General features: G+C 37.1%; 1 protein-coding gene across 1 annotated transcript in view; it reads left to right on the top strand.

The window, feature by feature from the left end:
• The window catches only part of ESF1 (ESF1 nucleolar pre-rRNA processing protein homolog), a 77,535-nt gene extending 55,862 nt beyond the window's left edge, over positions 1-21,673 (top strand). The window contains exons 10-14 of the mRNA XM_036244394.1: positions 3,183-3,304; positions 9,926-10,013; positions 17,600-17,682; positions 19,388-19,534; positions 21,213-21,673. Coding sequence (XP_036100287.1) covers positions 3,183-3,304; positions 9,926-10,013; positions 17,600-17,682; positions 19,388-19,534; positions 21,213-21,506 — 734 coding nt within the window. The 3' untranslated portion in view covers positions 21,507-21,673. The remainder of the gene's footprint in view (positions 1-3,182; positions 3,305-9,925; positions 10,014-17,599; positions 17,683-19,387; positions 19,535-21,212) is intronic.
• The last annotated feature ends 258 nt before the right edge of the window (positions 21,674-21,931 follow it).

Raw genomic sequence — 21,931 nt, 5'->3', positions numbered from 1 at the left:
TCAACCTATGTGAGTCTTTTGTTGTGAGGTGGGTCTCTTGTAAACAACATATAGATGCGTCATGCTTTCTTATCCAGTCAGTTACTCTGTGTCTTTTTATCGGAGCATTCAAACCATTCACATTTAAGGTGGTAATTGATATGTACTTATTTATTGCCATTTTTGTTTAGTGTGGTTCTATTTTTCTTCCTATTCTACTAATTACAGCAGTCGTTTTAACATTTCTTGCAGTACTGGTTTGATGCTAATAATTCCCTTACCCTTTTTTTTTTTTTTTTTTTTGTCTGGAAGCTCTTTATTTGACCTTTTATTTTGAATGACAGCCTTGCAGGATAGAGTAGTCTTGGATTCAGATCCTTGTTTTTTATGACCTTGATTACTGCATGCCATTCCCTTCTGGCCTGTAGTGTTTCTTGTGAGAAGTCAGCTGAGAGCCTTATGGGGTTTCCTTTGTAGGTAACCTGTTGCTTATGTCTTGCTGCCTTTAGGATTCTCTCTTTTTCTTTAATTTGTGGCATTTTAATTACTATGTGTCTTGGTGCGGGCCTCTTTGGGTTCTTCTTACTTGGGGTTCTCTGTGCTTCTTGAACTTGAATACCTTCTTCCTTTACCAAGTTAGGAAAGTTTTCTGTCACTATTTCTTCAAATATATTCTCTAACCCTTGCCTATTTTCTTCCTCTTAGGGGATTCCTATGATGTGAATGTTATTACGTTTCCAGTTGTCCCACAGTTTTCTTAAGCTGTCTTCCTGTTTTTTAACTGTTTTTTCCTCTGGTTTTCTGATTGGTTGATATTTTCTACCCTGTCTTCTAATTCACTGATTTGGTCCTCAGCTTCCTCTACTGTGCTGGTTAGTTCTTTCAGTGTGTTCTTAATTTCTGCTATGTCATTCTTCACGTTTACTTGGTTGGTTTTCAGTGTGTCTGTAGCTTTAATCATGGTGCTGATGTCCTTACTCATGCTGTTGAGCTTCCTCAAGATCATGGCTCTGAACTCTACCTCTGATAATTTGCTTAGCTGCATTTCATTGATCTCATCTTTGATAGAGTTTTCTTGTTCTTTCATTTGGAATTTGTTTCTTTGTTTCACCATTTTGGCTATCTCAGTGGGTTTTGGAGCCTGCCAAATTTTCCCTGTGGGTGTTGGTGTTCTGCTGTATGTGGCTCTCTCCGTTGGGTTTGGATGAGCCTGGGTGGGCCCACGTTAAACACCACTGTCAAGTCTTACTTTCCTGGGTAGATTTCCAAGCCCAGGAACGGTTCAGTTATCCTCTAGCTTTTTCCTGGTGGCTAGTAGTCTCAGTTACTCAGAGCCTTGGAATGTAGCCCTGGTGTTCTGCCTAACAGGATTTCCAGAGGGCAGGATAGATGCTGGTTATTAATGAGCCTCAATTTGCATTTCTTTGCCTCACCTGGGAAAGGCTGAATCTCCAAGGAGGGTGGCTGCTGCTTTTCCCCACAGCTCTAGGAAGGAGCACACTGGCCACCGGCCTTTGTGACTGCAACTCAGCCCAAACTCTGAGTGCCCTCCCAATCTCGGGTGTCCCCACAGAGTTCCAGCCCAGTCTGCCCTCCCTCTGCCATAGCCCCCAGGTGAGTGGCTGTGGCTATTTTAGCACTCTGTCCTGGGTCTCTGTACTGTGGAGCAGGCTTGGTCTTTATTCCCCAAAGGTGCTGCTCACAGCTAAGACTGCAGCTGTCCGTGGGCTCCCAGCCTGCCACTCTCTTGCACCTCCGCTGATCCTACCAGTGTCCCTGGTTATATGATCCTGTCCTGCTGCTTTTATGTTTCTTTTTTCCGAGGATTTGTCCTTATTTTAGTTGTAATTTTCGTTTGGTCCTGAGAGATCGTCTGCATAGCTTCTGTTCACTCCACCTCCATTTTTCACATTCTCTATGCCTATCTTGTGCACTGCTGGGTCGCACAGGCCTTCCTGGTGCTTCAATACCCCACAGGTTTCGCTGGTAACTAGACGGCACAATCCCTGCTGGGATGCGCAGGCCTCTCTGGTGCTGCAGCACCCTGCAGGTCCCGTGGGTAACTAGATCGCACAGTCCCTGCTGGATCGCACAGGCCTCTCTGATGCCCCTGCACCCTGCAGGTTTCGCGGGTAGACAGCTGAATCGCACCAGTCTCTCCAGGGCTCCGGCTTCCCACTGCTCTTGTGAGCTACTGGACCGCACAGGCCTCTGTGGAGCCCCAGGTCCCTCTACTGGTGTCTGGGGAGTGCTACTGCCCCATGGAGCTCAACTCCTGCTCAGCTTTTGTTGTAGTTTTTGGGGATGGGTCTCAGCTGCTGGTCTGTGCTTCTGTTGCCTAGGAATGGATGTCTGCTCCCCAGCCTTTGTTGCTGGGGTTATATCTCTACTCTGATCGGGCTGCTATTGTGGGGGGGGGGGTTGCTGGGCTCCGAGCTGTCTGCGGCTTCCGTGACCAGCACCTTGGGAGCTGCACTACTGTTCACAGGTCTGTATTGACACAGAGTGTTCACTGGTCAGATGGTGCCAGGTGCGCTGGTGGGCTCAGGCTGCTGGGCCCTAGCTGCTCCCACTCCTTCCCAGGGAAGACCCGGGATCTTCCGAAATGGTGGGACTTCCCCCAGGGGCAGGGAGAAGTACCCTGAAGGGCCGTTTACCGCCATGGCCGTTTGCTCCAGTCCACAGCACAGGAAACTTCTGCTCCACATCTCTGCACTGCTCGGTTTGCTTGTCCACCTTCACGTCCACTCACACTCGCTCACACACTCCCTCCCTCCCTCCCTCAGGTTGTACGACTAGATTTCTCATGGCCTCACATAATGCTTGAAGAATGATTATGAGAATGCTTTCTTCCTGGGGTATTTCAACAGGCATTGCTTGTCACCTGCTCCAGAATTGTTTGTAGAATCTCAAAGCAATTAAGTATAGAGAAATAAAATTTGAGGTTAAATAAAGGATTTTTCTTCAGTGGCTTTATCACATATCAGGTTGCTTGGTTTGTTTATTTAGTTTGGTTTGTCTAGATTTATTATTTGCTATTAAGAAACAGCTTTGATATAAGTTGATCCTATATTATTCTGTGATCTTCTGATATTACAAACTTCAGTTTTGCATTTTATCTTTTTACTCTATTAAATATATATAAATTACATTTTTTTTGGTAAATTACATTTTAAACTTTACTATTTTGTGTTTTTCCTTAGGTCTTAAAGAAAGTGCAGAAGAGATGGTCAAGAATAAATTGGAAGGAAAGGATAAACTGACCCCTTGGGAACAATTTTTAGAGAAGAAAAAAGAAAAAAAAAGACTGAAAAAGAGACAGAAGGTATCAGAAATGATTATGACCAGATATTTGTTGAACAACAATTATGTATGAGAACGTACCAGGTTCTTGCCACACGTTATCACACAGTATAACCGATCAGTGAAGTAGGCCTTGTTACTATCGTAGTTTTAAGAAAGGGGAAAGTAAAAATCCAATAGGTTAAGTGTTTTCTATAAGGCTACATAATGTTGTAAAAGTCTTTTTAAAACCACAAGTGACTTTAATCTATAGCCACTGTGTTCTAATATTTTGCATTTACGTGCTACCTAAATAAAATATATAGTTTAGTTGATACCTAGATGTGAAACAGCTTGATTCTCTTCTGTTTTTGAGGAAGTGAATTATATACAGACTTCTTTACTTGAGCATATATATATATATATATATATATATATATATATATTCGATATGAATGAAATTTTCTATACATTTTTATTTTTCAACCTACAATTTTCACTTTTCAAAATATATGGATCTTTTAATATCTTACCGTCATTAAGTCCCTTTATTAAGGATATTTTCTCTGATCATACATTGTGTGTGAAAAATGTGATTTGACTCTTATTATAACATATTTAGCAGAGTTAGTTTCTTTAGTAATAGCAGTGACCGCTTACAGTTTTTGTCACTGAAAATACTCTTGTCACCAGAATACAACATTCTGGCAGTAAAGTCATTTTCTTAAGATGGTGTTACTAATCACAGAATTGTACAACTCGAGGAATCTTAAGTGATTAGTTCTAATCAATCCCTGATGTTTTATAGTTGTAGAAAAATTTATCTGAGGATTCATGGCCAAGCTGAGACCAGAATCCAGCTCTCTCACTCCAGTGTTCTCTCTATTGTACTGTACTGTGTTCTCTCTATACTATGTAAGCTTGTGTTTTTTGGTACATCTGTGACTCAGTGCTTGTAAAGATAGAGAGCTGCAAAACTGAATGATGCAATGGGGTTATTATTGTACTATTACAGTCAGTTTTTCTGGAAATGGCTAGTTAAATGAAGATATGGGGTAAGACCCCTGTCCTCATTGATATGCTATACCTCTTCTTCCCTAGAACTTCCTTTAAAACTAAGTAGGCAGTGAAATGTTTTTTAAGCAGAATAACTTTACAAGTCATTAAACCATCAATTTATTGAAAGACTTACATGTGGATCTTTATAGGGTTGGTAAAGTAGTCACTTGTTTCTGAGATCTTTAGCAGCTATTTGATTTAGTTTATATAAAATATATCTTTGATTTTCATTTGCTAGGCACTTTCCCTTCATTAGACTAAGACTGGGATCATTTTATCAATAACATTAAAAATGCACTTTTGGAGTGTTCTAGACTCCATGCTCTGTACTGAACTTGATGATTTCAGCAGATCCCTTCCAACTCCACAGGTTCTTCATATATAGAAGAGTTTCAGGAATTTTCTTCAAGTTATAAACATTTTCCCCTTTTTCTCTCTGTGGCTTCAATTTTGATATGAGAGATGATGACTGAAGAAAAGAAGACATGTTTATGTGCCATAGTTGATAATAGTTATAGTTAAATCTAAAAAACAGTTAAAGAAATATATGAGTGATATGAAGTTAGATACAAATATTCCATAATCTTTGTTAGAAACATATTACTACTGAATCTTTTATAATGTTTTAGTGAAAAAATTCTTAGAAGCCCTGTTCTTAAAAGGATATTAACATCAAAATTTATATTCAGTAGGGCTTGGTGGATCTTCTTCAGCATGCAGGGTGAAGTTTGCAATGTGCATTCTAAATGTTTCTGTTAAAATCACTAATGTTTTAGATTCCTGGTTAGTCTGATCTTAGTTCACAAATGTTCTATTTATTTTATAGACTTGAATTTTTAATTAAACATGCTAATTTAGTACATAGTCTGTTCACATTTGATTAGGAAAATTTTGACTAACAGCTTTGCTTAAAAATAACCCAAGACTTTTTAGAGGTAGGTTGTGGATAAAACAAGATTTTTCCTGACATTTGGGTGATGAAAAAGAACACGGGTGGCTATCCTTACTGCTTTTACATATGTTTGAATTTTCTTAGTAAAGAATCGTTGTCTTTTGTAATAACATTCACATCATAGGAGTCCCTGAAGAAGAAGAAAATGGGCGAGAGTTAGAGAATATAGTTGTAGAAATAGTGACAGAAAACTTTCCTGATTTGGTGAAGGAAGAAGGCATTCAAGTTTAGGAAGCACAAAGAGCCCCGAGTAAGAAGAACCCAAACACAGGCCCACACCAAGACACACAATGATTAAAATGCCAAAAATTAAAGACAAAGAGAGAATCCTAAAGGCAGCAAGACATAAGCAACAGGTTACCTACAAAGGAACCCCCCATAAGGTTATCATCTGACTTCTCAACAGAAACACTACAGGCCAGAAGGGAATGGCATAAAGTAATCAGTGTCATGAAAAACAAGGATCTGAATCCAAGACTACTCTATCCTGCAAGGCTATCATTCAGAACAGAAGGTCAATAAAGAGCTTCCCAGACAAAAAAAGGCTAAGGGAATATATTAGCACCAAACCAGCACTGCAAGATATGTTAGAAGGACTGCTTTAATAGAAGAAATAGGAAGAAAAATATAACCACACTAAACAATGGCAATAAGTAAGTACATATCAATAATCACCTTAAATATAAATGGTTTGAATGCTCCAATAAAAAGACACAGAGTAACTGACTGGATAAGAAAGCATGACGAATCTATATGTTGTTTACAAGAGACCCACCTCACAACAAAAGACTCACATAGGTTGAAAGAGAAGGGATAGAAAAAAATCTTTCAAGAATCGGAAAGTAAAAAAAAGCTGGGGTAGCAATACTTACATCTGATAAAGTAGATTTCAAAATGAAGGTAATAACTAGAGACAAAGAAGGCCACTACATAATATTGAACGGATCTATCCAACAGGAAGATATAACCTTGGTAAACATATATGCACCCAATATAGGAGCACCAACATATATTAAAAATCTTCTGGAGGACTTCATAGGAGAAATCAACAGCAATACAATCATAGCAGGGGACTTCAATACCCCGCTGACATCACTGGATATATCTTCTAGACAAAAAATTAACCAGGAAACACAGACTCTAAATGAAGCGCTATATCAAATGGATTTAATAGATATCTACAGAGAATTACACCCCAAAACTGCAGAATGCACATTCTTCTCAAGTGCACATGGGACATTCTCAAAGACCATAAGTTAGGACACAAACTAAGTCTCTACAAGTTCAAGAAGATTGAAATCATATCAAGCATTTTCTCACAACGGCATGAAACTAGTAATCAATTGCAACAAGAACATGCAAAGACATTTGGAAATGTGGAGGCTAAATAGCATGTTATTGAACAATGAATGGGTTACCATGGAGATCAAGGCAGAAATTGAAAACTTCCTGGAAACCAATGAAAATGAACACAACAGAAAATCTATGGGATGCTGCGAAAGCAGTTCTAAGTTAGGGAAGTTCAGAACACTACAGGCCCACCTCAAGAAACAAGAAACATTTCTGATTAACTATCTAAACTTAAACTTAAAGAACTAGAAAGGAAACTAGAAAGGCCATATAAGAAAGACCTACAGCCAACATCGTACTCAATGGACAAAAACTAAAAGCATTTCTCTTAAGAACAGGACCACTTTCGCCACTGTTATTTAATATAGTACTGGAAAACTTAGCCACAGAAATCAAACATGAAGAAAAAATAAAAGAGATTCAAATTGTAAAGGAGGAGTGAAACTGTCATTCTTCACAGATGACATGATATTATACATAGATAACACCCAAAGACTTCATCAAAAATCTACTAGACTTGTCCTGGCAGGTTCGGTTCAGTGGTTAGAGGGTCGGCCTGTGGTCCAGAGAGACCCGGGTTCGGTTCCCGCTAAGGGCATGTACCTTGATTGCAGTTTGTCCCTGGCCCTGGTTGGGCCCTGCGGGAGGCAGCCACTCATTGTGTCCCTTTCACATCGATGTTACTCTTTCTCTCTTCCTCTCTCTCCTTCCCACTCTATCTGAACAAAAAAAAAAAGGAAGAATGTCCTCTGGTAAGGATAAAAAAATAAGTAAACAAAAACAAAAAAAATCTACTAGACTTAATACATGAATTTGGAAAAGTAGCAGGATACAAAAGTAATGTCAAGAAATTGAAGGCATTCTTATACACCAATGATGAACTCACAGAAAGAGAAACTGAAAAAGCAATCCCATTTACCACGGTGGCAAAAAAATTAAGATACCTTGGAATAAACTTAACCAAAGAAGTAAAGGACCTATTTGCAGAAAACTACAGGACATTGAAAAAAGAAATAGAGGAAGATATAAAAAAGTGGAAGCACATACCTTGGTCGTGGATTGGAAGAATTAACATCATTAAAATATCCATATTACCCAAAGCAATCTATAGATTCAATGCAATCCTCATCAAAATACCAATGACATGCTTCATAGAACTAGAACAAATACTTCAAAAGTTCATATGGAACCAAAAGAGACCCCAAATAGCCACAGCAATCTTGAAAAAGAAAAACAAAGTAGGCAGGATCAGAATGCCAGACATCAGGTTAGACTGCAAATGTACTGTAATCAAAACAGCCTGGTACTGGTACAAGAACAGGCACATAGATCAATGGAATAGAACAGAGAACCCAGAAATGGACCTAAAACATCATACACAGCATAATTTTCACTGATACATCACCTTAGGCAACAGAAACAAAGGAGAAAATGAACACATGGGACTACATCAAACTCAGAGCTTTAGCACAGCAAAAGAAACCACCACCAAAATGGAAAGGGCACCCACTCTATGGGAGAGCATAATTGCCAGTGATGCATCAGATAAGGGGTCAATTTCCAAAATATATAGAGTGCTCATACAGCTCAACAAAAGGAAGACAAAGAACCCAATTAAAAAATGGGCAGAGGAACTAAATAGACACTTCTCCATACAAGACATACAACTGGCTAAGACATATGAAGAAATGCTGAACACCACTAATCATCAGAGAGATGCAAATTAAAACTACAATGAGGTATCACCTTACCCCTGTCAGAATGGCTACCATCAACAAATCATCAAACAACAAGTGTTGGCGAGGGTGTGGAGAAAAGGGGACTCTAGTGCACTGATGGTGGAAATGCAGACGGGTGCAGCCACTATGGAAAACAATATGGTGTTACCTCAAAAAATTAAAAATTGAACTGTCATTTGACCCAGTGATCCCACTTCTAGGAATATACCATAAGAAGCCTGAAACACCAATCAGAAAGAATATATGTACCCCCATGTTCATAGCAGCACTATTTACAATTGCTAAGATCTGGAAACAGCCCAAGTGTCCATCAGTAGACAAATGGATAAAAAAGCCGTGGTACTTATACACAGTAGCGTACTATGCAGCTATCAGAAAGAAAGAGCTCTTATCCTTTGAGATGACATGGAGGGACCTGGAAAGTATTATCCTAAGCGAAACAAGCCAAGCAGAGAAAGACAAGTATCATATGATCTCACTTATTTGTGGAATATAATCAACATAACAATCTGAAGAACAGGGTAGTCCCAGAGACGCGGAAGTAGGGCACAGACTGACAATCCCGAGAAAAGGGGGGGAGGGTGATAAACCACAGAACTTATATCCATGTATGCATAACCAGTGGACATGGACCACAAAGCTGAGGACAGGGCAGGGATGGTGGGGGAGGAAGGTGTCAATGGGGGGGAAAAGGAGAAACATCTGTAACAAAAATAAATCATAAAAACTATAACAAATTAAAAAAAAATCATTTGTAATTAACCAGCAAATAAATTGTTTTAAATAATTTAAAAGATAACCCACAATGCACTACTTCATACTATATATAGCACATTGCTGTTTCTCAGTTTTCTGAGAAAGAAGTCTACCTGCCTTCACTGACTACTCATCTAAAAGTTATTTCCTGTCCCGCCCAGTTTGGCTCAGCGGTTAGAGCACCAGCCTGTGGTCCACAGAGACTAGGGTTCAGTTTCCGCTAAGTGCATATACCTTGGTTGTAGTTTGTCCCTGGCCCTGGTTGATTGTGTGGGTGGTAGCCACTCAATGTGTCCCTTTCACATCGATGTTTCTCTCTCTCTCTCTCTCTCTCTCTTTCCCTCCCACTCTATCTGAACAAAAATTGGAAAAATGTCCTCGGGTGAGGATTAAAAAAATAAAATAAAAGTAATTTCCTCCTTTGAATGTCTGTATCATTTTATTTTTGTCTCTTCTAGCACTCCTATCTTGAAATATTACTACTGATGTATATGTCTGTTTGTGTCTAACTTCCTTTAATAGATTGTAAAATTTTTGAAGACAAAAACTATGTGTGTGATAACTTTTATTTCTCCCCAATGCCCTACATAGTTTCCTGCATTTATTAAGTATTCCATAAATATTTGTTAAACAAACAAAAGAATGACACAGATGGGAGTTATTTTATTAACCGATCTATTTAATAAACTGGTTTAATTAAATTATTTTAATTTAAATAATGTGATTTAATAGAAATCATATTATTTTCCTTCACATATATATGACGCTCCTTGTAATCAACTGTATTTATTTTACATTCATCCTTAAGGCTTTTGCTGAAGAGGCCAGTGAAGAGGAACTTCCCTCTGATGTTGATTTGAGTGACCCATACTTTGCTGAAGAAGTTAAAAATATTGGTAAGCCAGCATACATATGTAATTTTTAATTGGAAACTAAAGAAAAAAAGTATAAGGGGTTGAAACATAAGCTACTCATTCTTTTCAAATTTCTAGAATTTGTATATCTCCCAAAGTTTTTTATAAGCAGGTCTTTCTTTTGGGGTAATAATCACTGACTAGATTAAGGAACGGTCAGCCTGCCCCCTGTACATGCAAAGAGTAATTTCATTATAGGAGGCTTTTGGTAACATGGTTAATTTAACAGTTTACTGGATATTTCTTTCTGGGAAATGTCCTTATAGACAGATTGACTAAAAGACTGAAAGAAAAAGGAATAGTTAACTTCCTGTGTGCTTTCACTGTTTGTTTTATTTTTCTTTTATTGATTTTTAGAGAGAGAGGAAGGGAGAGGGAGAGAGAGATAGAAACATTGATAAGAGAGAACATCGATTGGCCACCTCCAGCAGGCCCCCGACTGGGGGTCTGGCCCACAACTTGGACATGTACCCTGACCGGGAATCGAACCGGCCACCTCTTGGTGCATGGGTCAGTGCTCAACCACTGACCCACACTGGCCAGGCTCACTGCTTTTTTTTTTTTTTTTTTTTTAACACATCTACTTTAGGTCTCTCTTTGCAAAGACTGTGAAGAATTGAAAGTATGAAATAAATTTGTTTATGTTTATGTGGATATGTTTATAAATTTAAAATTTTTACATTGTGTTGTATAAAAACTTTTCTGCTCAAATATATAAAAACATCTATGTTTTATATATTTTTTGCATTTATCCTGCTTCATTATAACTGAAAACCAGCTTCTTCCCCTTTTTTCTTAAATCCCTAAACTATTGGTATTTGATTTTCTGTATCTAAGGAGCCCTATTTCTATTGCATATGCACCACTCATTCTTTTCTGAATGCTTTTATTCTTACCTTTTTGGTATGTGTAAATGTGTGTGGTATGTTTCAAGCCATACTTGGACAAGTCAGTGCAGAGACCACTATGAGCATTTTCCATTTGTTCTCATGCATTTTGCTTTGCCCTGATCTGAATACCACACATGAACCCCAAAGGCTTGCTCCTGGAGCAGCTCCAAGCTGGCATTGTAAAGAGAAGAATTTTATGAAGTTTCCCTGCTTCTTGTCCCTTGTGACTAGTGGGCCAGAATAGTTCTCAACAGGAAAGTCAAAATTGCTCAAAATTATTTCCTGGTTGTTACAGCCTTTTAGACTGACATTTTATTGATGAAAAGGAGATCAAGATGAATAAAGTCTATTATAGGATGTGAGATTCTTAGGTATTGGAAAGGGAAATGGAAACTTAGCATGTTCTGTTTTTTATCATACCTGAGCGGTCATTTCTAGATGATGATGGATTTTAGACTTATCCTCTGATTTCAGGAAACCAAGTTTATTATATGGAGAAATGCAAAGCATTATAGTTTCCTTGTTCTCATTCCAAAGTGCTTCATTTGGCATGTGAAATCTGTCAGATTGCAGAACTCAGGACAGGATTCAAAGAGTACGTTTGGTTTGATGGCTTGGGGTAGCTTATTTCTTGGAATCAGCACATTTCAATTATAAATAAGCTTTTTCTAAAGTTAGTATCAGAAGTTCCAAGGGAAAGTATAGATAAAATTTGCTTGCTTTAAATATACTTTTGACTTTAGAATACTGCATAGGAGTAATTATTTATATGTGGGTTTAAGTTGTTTTTTAAAGCAAAAAGACTATTGGGGTTTGGGAGGAGGTTATCAGTGGGGGGAAAAGGAGAAACATCTGTAACAAAGATAAATTAATGAAAATAATTTTTAATAAATAAAAATGAATGACAGAAGGCTGAGAACTTTTTAATGTAAAACCTAGCACTAAAAAATGGTATCTTGCCATGTTTGTTTGTTTATTCTATCAATAGATACCTTTTATTGCCTACCGGGGCTGGGCATTCTGCGAGGCTAGAAATACGACAGTAGTAATACAAGCAAGGTTATGGCCCTTGATGAGTCTATAGTTTTAGGGAAAATACGCTAAACAGGTAAACACATAAGAATATTATGAGAATATGGTCAGTGTTTTAAAGGAAATAAAGAAGATATAATGGGGAGGAAGAAGGAGAGTAGGTTACATAGGATAGGCAAAGAAGGCTTCTCTGGGGTGGTGACGTTAGAGCTGAGACTTGTAGAATGAGAAGGAATTAGGCATAAAGAGCTGGGAAAAGAGCATTGCAAATGCGAGAAAAGGGGGTAGAAGGGCTCTGAGATGAGAGAGAACTTGTTTTGCTGGAGAAATTGTGACACCAATATGGCTAGAGCATGGACAGAGAGGGAATTTGGTATGAGGCCAGGCTGGGATTCAGTACTGACTGGATAGGGCCTTGTTATCGCACCAAATTTGGATGCTTTTCTTCTGACAGTGGGAAATCACTGAAGGGTATTTGAGCAAGTATCTTACATAGTCTGGTGTACATTTTAACATTACTCTGGTTTCTGTGAAGAGAACAGATTGAAGAAAGGCATTGATGAGAGCTGGAAGATTAGGATTTTGCAGAGGTCTAGACAGGAGATGATGGCTGGTTTAGATGGCATGCCAGTAATGGAATTGGAAGGAGAAAACTGTGAGATTTGAGGTATAAGTTTTGGAGGTAGGTTTACTGATTTATTTGGATAAGAAAGAAATTTAGCAGAACTCCTAGATTTTTTATTTGCATCTCTGGAAGAATGCTCTTCTGTTTACTGAGGAAGGAATGTAGGAACAAAAGGTTTGGGTGGGAAGTAAGGTCAATAGGTTCATTTTGGATATGATTGCTTTGAGATATCAGTTAGATATGCAAATGGAGATATTAGTATAGGAGATATGCTGAGTAGTCAAAGTGTAAATGTAGATTACATATCAGTAAAATAGTATTTCAGACCAAGGGACTGGAAGTAGAAAGCATTGATTAGGATACAGGATTGGGTTCTAAGGTCAGGTAAAGCCTACAGAAAGTACTATCATTCTGTTGTACCAGTGAAGGTACTACCTCGAAGGTAGAGGGAAAGCTTAAGTAACTGAGAAGGAGCAGCATTAATGCTTGGAAAGGTATATAGCTTAAGTCCCATGGTTGAGGACAGAAATATTTTAAGCCAGATGGATTTGAGTACATTTATGATACCTTGCCCTAGGCAAGCCCATAGAACTGAACTTACACTTTCTTCAAAATAGGGAGGAATTGAGTTCATTGATTGATACCAGATATGGTGTTTGGCGTGGGTTAGGAGCCAGTTTGAATACCAGAAATGTTTTCTAATTTTTCCTTCCCTTTTTCCCTTTACACTGTAAACTTGCTATAATTTTTATATTTTTTTCTATACTGCAAACTGAGTTTCGAAAATATAATGTACTTCTAGAATGAAGTAAAAGTTATTTTTTTCTTTTAGAAATGAAACAGGAAAATTTTACTTATTGTCTAATTGCATAAACTCCTTAATAAGATTGTTTTTGACAAAGTAGAAGTGAAATAAAGTACATCACATATAAATATACCCCATTAAAATGTATCCTTTGTCTTGACAACTGTAGATATTTTATAAACCACCTTGAAAATTTAATAATATGGTACACATTTTATTCATTCAGCCAGTATGTGGAGTGCTTACCATGTACTGCTCATATATTTTTTACAGTTTGCCATTGCTTTTATATTTATTCTGTCCTCGAATCCAGACTTCAGCCCATTTTATAGATGAGTAAACTGAAGCTCAAGAAACATAGTTGAATTGTGCAGGGCCAGTGGTAGATGGTAGAACCTGAACATTAATGGGCTCCCTTTACTTTTTGTGATTCTGCAAGTACATTATATAGATCAAAGCCAAAGCCAGAACTCATATGTATATGAGCTGGACATGAGGAATTCCTGGATTTCCAAGCAAAGCCAGAATGCCCAGGAACAGAGAAATATTAGCAGACTGCATCTAATTATAAGCAAGTGAATTTGAATGTAGGAATTTGCTGCAAAAAGAGTGAATCACTAGGGGGTTTACCACTTCTGTCTGGTCCATACTGAGACCATGTCTGCCCTCCAGTGAATTCTCTTAACTGTTCTCTTATAAGAAGTGCTTAACTAAACCTTCTGGAGGAAGGTTTTTATGGGAACAGTTCTGTAATATTACAAGTAATGAAAAAATGGGATTTCTTTTATAGATAGTCATTTTACAGATCAATTTTTGCAACACATCTTTTTCCATAGACGTACTCTGTTACATTTTTTGCTTAAAGGGATAGTAGCCTCAGTAAGGATTTTTTTTTTAGGTTTATTTAACTATGAAACCCTGATATCTGATTTCCAGTCTCTGTTAGTATTCAGCTTACTAGAATCAATCCATATGTACTTTTTGCAGCAGTCCTAAGAGGTATGGTTTCTTACTTGCCAAATAATTCACTGAAAAATCAAGATAACATTTCAGAATAGGACTTTTATTTCCATAGTGCTCTTCATTTAACTAAGGTCTGAAAACTTTCCAAAGGGGAAAAAAATGCTTTAAAAAAAATAAATTAAGATGTGCCCTCTTAATATGATCTTGTTAACAGTGCAGAAAGGATCTCTACACATTATTTATCTTTTGGCTAAACAGTTCAGTCTAGCACACAGTAAATTCTTTGTGAGCAAAGAAATTTTCATCACTCTAAAATTGGATATCAGTTTTAACCCTGACCATCTTGGAGCTTCTTTTTTTCCTCCCTTGCTGCAGTCTTTCTTTCAAGTTTATTTTTATGACTTTTCACCAGGTTGTTATAAAATCCGGAACAGTTCATTGTGGGCTCTTTGAAATTATTTCCCACAGCTGTATGTGAAGATCTTTATCTCCACTGTGTATTAATCATATACAGCCTGATTTTTCTTCCCTGCCACAGAATGATCTCCTATATTTGTCACTTGTTCATCCACTTCAAAAGGAGCACTTGCCTTGAGACCATAGGAGTAGAGGTAAACTTAGCGTGTGGAAATCAGACCCAAAGAAAGTGAAACCTTGATGATACTTATTATATATAAATACATACACATATTTAAAACAGAAAAATATATAATCTTAAAGTGGACACATCATTCTCTGAAAAACATTTGAAATAGGAGCAAGGAAGATTTTTGCTCTGAGGAGAAGAGCTTCATACAATAGTACTTCTTAGCATGAGGGGTGAACCTAGCAGCACTTTCATGTTGACATGCTCTCGGCCAGCTGGGCATGACTGCATAAGTACAGCAGGGACTGAATGCACAAGGAGCAGTTTTCAAAGCCTCTCTCGACTTGAGTCTTTGAATTTTACTTTGTTACTTCACATCAAAATGCCATTTAAATGGAAAGGCTGTTACAGGGAGAATATTTAATACTTGATAGCAAAGGAGTGTAGTGTGGTGTTTAACAATAGAGAGCCTGAGCCACGGTGTTTGGGTTTGAATTATGGTTCCTTCACTAACTTGAGACAAATTTGAGACAGATTATTTAACCTCTCTGTGCTTCAGTTTTTCATCCACAGAATGAGGATTATGAATAAATAATAGAATCTATCTCATATCATTGTTAAGAGGATTAAATTGGTTAATATATGTAAGGATACTAGAACAGTACTACTACCTGACATAGTAAGTGCTGTGTAAACATTAATTGTTATTACTTCAGAGACCATTGGTTTTTTTAAATTGGAAAGACAGAGAATATAGTTTATTCAAAAAGACAGGATTCAGCTCTGGCCGGTTTGGCGGTTTTGCTCAGTGGTTATAGCATCAGCCTGCGGACCAGAGAGTCCCGGGTTCGGTTTCTGCTAGGGTCATGTACCAAAAAGAAAAAAAAAAAGACAGGATTCTGCCCTGCTGATGTGGTTCAGTGGATTGAGCATCATCCCGTGGAGTGAGAGGTCCCAGACTTCTGGTCAGGGCACATGCACGAGTTGCAGGTTTTATCCCCAGTAGGGAGCGGCAGCCGACTGATGTTTCTATCCTCCCTCTCCCTCTCTCTCTAAAAAAAAAACAGGGTCCAGCAGTTCAAAGATCGGCATTCTGTATTAATGCTCAGAGTAACACAACATGGCTTTGTAGACTCTGAAGACCTTACTTTTCAGACTAGTATTTCATACCTTAGCACCCTGAAACCAACTCCCTTTGAACCCCTCTCACTTCTCACTCCAACAGCCACAAAATAGGAATAAAAAATAAGGCATCAGCATGATCACCAAGGAGCCCAGGACATCATATAACAGTAATAGCAAGCACTTGATAGTACCCTGTGGCAGGCATTAACTAAGCTCTTCACATTTACTAATTTATTTAGTCCTCACAACAACCCTATGAGGTAGGTGCTATTATTATAATCCCCATTTTACAGATAAGGACACAGACACAAACTGCCACTAGAGTAGGCTAGAGCCGGAAGTTAAACCCAGGCCATTGCTCCAGAGTCAGGTGCCCTTAACTGTTGCACATTACTCCTCTCAACTAACACCTTGTGGTTTCCAGAAGTCCTGAAATCCCTAGAAATACAACCAGTTTTCCAATCAGAAGCCACTTTTACCATAAGTGATTTTGCCTCATATGAGAGTAGAAAGTTAACAAAAGATCAAATTTGTCTTTAGAGAAAGAGAAAAGGCTTTGTCAAACTAGTGCTTACAGGTAGTTACTGTCAAATTGTTATTATGAAAATGCTTTCATTTTGCAGATGAGTTTTTATATACTGAGGTTTAAGCATTTAAATGTTAAAATTATGGGTTTTTTCTTTGCAATTTCTTCAATTGCTCTCATTCTAAGAAAATGTTTTTTGTTTTTTTGTTTTTATGTAAGATTAAGTAGCTATTCCCCTGTATTTTCTCGTAAGGTTTTTTTTTCTTAATGTTCAACTCTTTAATCTATCTGGGTTTTATTTGCCTGTGCATTATGAGGTAAGATAATAACTTGATTTTTTAAAAAAACAAAACAAATTGCTTTGCACTGGTTATTGAATAACACCTTCTTTTTTTTCAGTGATGAATGATGCTATATTTTATTTTTTTATTTATGTTTTTTTGGTACGCACCCCTACCGGGAACCGAACTGGGGACTCTGGTCCACAGGCCGACACTCCAGCCGCTGAGCCAAACTGGCCAGGGCTATATTTTATTATTATATTCTAAGCTAGACTGTTCTATTTTTCTCATTACACAGTACAGTGTTTTTCTTGTAGTACATTTTAGTACACTGTATCATTAGTATATCAAATCTATATTATTAATCTTTGTAAAGATTTCCTTGAATGGAATTTTATTTAGAATTTTATTAAATGTATATATCTTATTATGAATGTATATAGAATTTTAGCAAATGCTTATTCTTTATCTATTGAAATGTTCTTATGGTTTTTCTTTCTTAGTTGATGATATAATTATTACTTTCAAGAGATTACTTTTTTATAATATTCAGCCATCCCATTCAGATATATTATATTTATTCTTTAGTCATCTCTCAGTAATATTTTTTTACTTTCTCTAGTTTCTATCCATTTACTGATAAGATTATTCCTAGATAGTTTACATTTTTGTTCCTAGTGTAAAGATATTGTTGCTGATAGTCTTGTAATTTTTAACCCCCGTTTGTTGTGCCAGCTATAAAAGATAAGAAAAAATCAGTGAAATCTACAAAAGGTAACACATCTCCAGAGGAAGAAGCTGAAATAGAAAAACAAAAGGTAATATGTAATTTATTTATTTATTTATTTGTTTGTTTTTATCCTCACCTGAGGACATTTTTCCATTTTTTGTACAGATAGAGTGGGAGGGAGAGAGAGGAAGAGACAGAGAGAGAGAAACATCGATGTGAAAGGGACACATCGAGTGGCTGCCACCGCACAACCAACCAGGGCCGGGGACAAACTGCAACCGAAGTATGTGCCCTTAGCGGGAACCGAACCCGGGTCTCTCCGGACCGCAGGCCGATGCTCTAACCGCTGAGCCAAACCGGCCAGGGCGGTAATATGTAATTTAAATGAAGTTATCCACATGAGTTTCTAGTGTACCTGCCTAATTAAAAAAAAATAACTGATTTTAGCAGTGAAATGTATAAATAAATTATGAAACACATAAGTATTTTAGCAGCCTAGTTTTAAAATACCACCTTTTTAACCAAACATTTATTTAATTAATGTAAAGTTAAAATTTACCTCAAATCCAAGGCATGTCATTTGGTGACATGTATCTCATTAATGAGGCAAGTATCTCATTATTAAAACTCTTACTATAACTGAGACAAAAAATTCTATGATTAAAACCTAAAAATAATATTGCCATAAGTTTTAATTTAATCTGAATCCTGTAATACAGACTTTGCTTTTATGGCTTGTCAAATGCTAATTTCTCTTTTTATTATTGTAAAAATCATAAGTTTAATGTACAAAAATAAAGTCTTTCTCGGAATTGCAGTGAACCCTTTCTTCAGTGACTACAAAGATCCATGGCACAGAGCAATATGTATTTTTGGTGAGGCAGGAATTGGAGTCAGCAACATCCCTGTGACTGATATTCTTACCACTATCTGGGAGTAAGCCTGACTGGTCACCTAAACTCTGCATTTTAAGGGATCATTCCTCTTCTCCATTTATTGCATATACAGTGATGCTCATAGAGTTAAGAGGCACAAAGATGATCTCTTTTGTGGAAAATGGCTTGAAAAAGAAAGCCAATTGCAGGTGCCAGTGATAGAAGTAAAAGGAAATTAAAGCAGTCTAAAGTAGTAATACTGGAAGATTCACAAAAGTCTGGCAGCGTACTCTGTATTTTCTCTAGTATATATGGTTGTTTATTTGGTTCCTAAGGGTTCACATTTAATCCCATCTCATGTCAGTAGAAAATACCTATTTAGTGTAAAAGACAGTATTTATATTTCAGAAGCAAGTATATGGACCCCTTCATAAAAATTCATCAATATTGAAACAATAAAGACAAAAAAGACAAGAAAAATAAATTTCTTGTTAAAATACATGTTTATAGAGTAGTTTGTACCACAAAATACTACAGTTGCTCTATTTAGTATCACTGCTTTAAAAAAAAAAACAAAGTAAAAGTGAGAAATTTTTATTTGGGTGACTTAGGGACTCATTCCTACAGCCTACTAACCAGTTACAGTACAGTAGAATGTGCTCTGGTTTTTGTATACAAACTCACCCCTCTCCTGCTCTCAGTGATGTTGCTTCTGAAGATTTTACCTTATTGCTATACAAAGTTCTCAGGGTTTCTTTATGAGTTTTGGTAATCCACAACCAGTTTAGGAATGACAGATGTTGTCCTGGATCATTGGTAACTGAGTTCTCCTTTCCTAGAGGGCATTTCTGTGCACCATATTCCTGTTTGGGGAAGAAAAACACGGTTGTATATTTGAACTGTTTTTCCTCTTTATAGGCTGAAATGGCTTTGCTCATGATGGATGAAGAGGAAGAGAGCAAGAAACATTTCAATTACAACAAGATTGTGGAGCACCAGAATCTGAGCAAAAAGAAGAAAAAACAGCTTATAAAAAAGAAAGAATTATTAGAGGATGACTTTGAGGTAAACAGGGACAGAAGTCATTAGCCTCTTAAAGCCAGTGTTAAATCTAGAGTCAGGTCTGGAGATAAAAATTAAGTGTAGTCAAAGATACCATCTCTTAGTCTTATACAGCCAGTTGAGCACCAGGTGAAGTAGTTGGCTTGTATGTTGGTAGCCATGTTGCACCAAAATAGGTAGCTTTCAATGTTAGACTCACATGCAGTATGATGCTTGCTTTTGAAGGATATGCATAATGAAGCCCAACTGAGAAATAGCAGGTTTATGTCACATTGTGTCACTCTCACTGTGTTCAGTGGCCAGCGCAGTAAGCCATGCTATTTTAATTGCTATGTTTTTTGTTTCCATTGCTCCCTCTTTTTTTTTCTTTTTGCTAAATATATACTCCTAATGACCACATAATTCCTATGCATGAGTTTGAGCCCTGTGCACAAAACCTACGAACAGCTGCCAGGAACTACTTAATGACTTCCAGCCGTTAACATGGAAGACTAGACCCAGAAGAACATTGGGAAATTTTGAATTTGTTCAGAGAATGGAGAGGAATATACAGATAATTTCTAAATAGCACGTAGAGGCACTTTGAGGCTGTTCTGTAATACTAGTTTCTGTAAGTCAGTTCCATGTAAGTTACTGTTCCACTGCGCTTTTCAGTGAATTTTCTTATGAAAAATTAAAAGCAAAAAATGATTTTTAGCAAAACCTTCTGTTATGAGAACTGTATTCGCACCTTAATGATCATGCATAAAAACCTTTTTTGTGAGTGTTTTGTTAGTGGTGGTAGAGTATCACATCTGTTGTCCTTCCTTTGACTGCATAACCCTACATCCATCCTTAGGTGGACTTATCTGGTCTGTGGGAATGCTGAGTGGCAGTGAGTCATGCTCCCTTTCTTGCTGGTCACCCCTGTGCATAGCAATACTGGAAAGCCTGGCTGGAGTTAAGGGTGTACTCTTAAATGTGAAACCACCAGTGTTTTTGTAGAAATATAGAATATAAATTTGGGGCTTGTATCTGACTAGATTTTGGTCTCAGAGGTACTTCCTTTTTCATAGTAGTCTTTACATGTTTTGATGTATAAATAACCTTAAGTAGCTGCTCATTTTGGCACTACAGTTTAAAAAAAATGTTTAATGTACTTCAAATACAGTGACTTTGCATAAAACTCCAGCAGGAGATATCATCTCTGGCTTACTTAGCCAGAAACAGATTTCATAGCGTTAAGTGCAGGGAAGTCTGCCCCAGGAACCACTTCTGCAGTCACTCGTCTCAGTGGCCAGTGTAGTTACAGAAATATGGACCACTACAGCTCTTCTTTCAAGGAGATTGTCGTTGCACGATAAGAACAGTGTGTCCTACACATTGTGGTCTAAGAGTAGGCCTTAAAACTCCATGCATATCTGTGGGAAAACAATTTTCTAATGAAGCTATGCAAAATGCTCACATTTATATTTTATGTAATCAACAGCTCACTGGCTTTTTTTCAGTTACAGTTGACATTTAATATTGTATTAGTTTCAGGCATACAGCATAGTAGTTAGACATTTATACACCTTACATAGTGGTGTCACCCCTCCCCCCCCCCCCCCCGTAATAACTCACTGACTTAAAATTTGGCCCCATTTCTGGATCTTTTGGTTTACTAATTTAATTTATGTTTATTTTCTTTTTGGATTTACAGGTAAATGTTAAGGATGCACGGTTTCAGGCAATGTATACTTCTCACTTGTTCAATTTGGATCCTTCAGATCCTAACTTCAAGAAAACAAAAGCTATGGAAAAAATTCTTGAGGAGAAAGCCCGGCAGAGAGAACAAAAAGAACAAGAACTTACTCAGGCAATAAAGAAAAAAGAGTGTGAAATTCAAAATGATTCACAAAAGAAGTCCATTGATCCTGCCTTGTCAATGTTGATTAAATCAGTAAAAAACAAAACACAGCAGTTTCAAGCAAGAAAAAAACAAAAAGTCAAATAACTATATGTTGTTTCTTTTTAGATTGAGAATGTGATCTCCCCAAAGTTTACAGAAGTGGTAGAAAGAATATTTATTGAGAACAAAGCTACCTTTCAAGAATATGAATAGTCTTATTCTGACCATTGAAAAATTTCTCTTGCACGTAACAGACTTAATTATGAATGATTGACAGATTTGTGCTCTGTATTTCCACAGATTTATCATAACTAAATTAATCTAAATTATAGGATTTATAAAGTTTTTATGTTTTATGAAATTCAGTTCATACTAGAAGATTATTCTAAGGTAACTTCTTTTAAGGACTTTATAATTCTATGTAAAAAAAAAAAATACAACAATGTCAAATTTATTTTTCTAGCCCTAATGGACGGAAGCCAATCACTTTTTTTGTTGTTCAGTCATGCTTATAATTTGTTTATGAAATT

Source organism: Molossus molossus, unplaced genomic scaffold (genome assembly GCF_014108415.1).
Source record: "Molossus molossus isolate mMolMol1 unplaced genomic scaffold, mMolMol1.p scaffold_m16_p_6, whole genome shotgun sequence".
Taxonomy (NCBI): Eukaryota; Metazoa; Chordata; class Mammalia; order Chiroptera; family Molossidae; genus Molossus; species Molossus molossus.
Note: the sequence above shows the minus strand (reverse complement) of the source record. Positions and strands in the feature narration are given on the sequence as shown.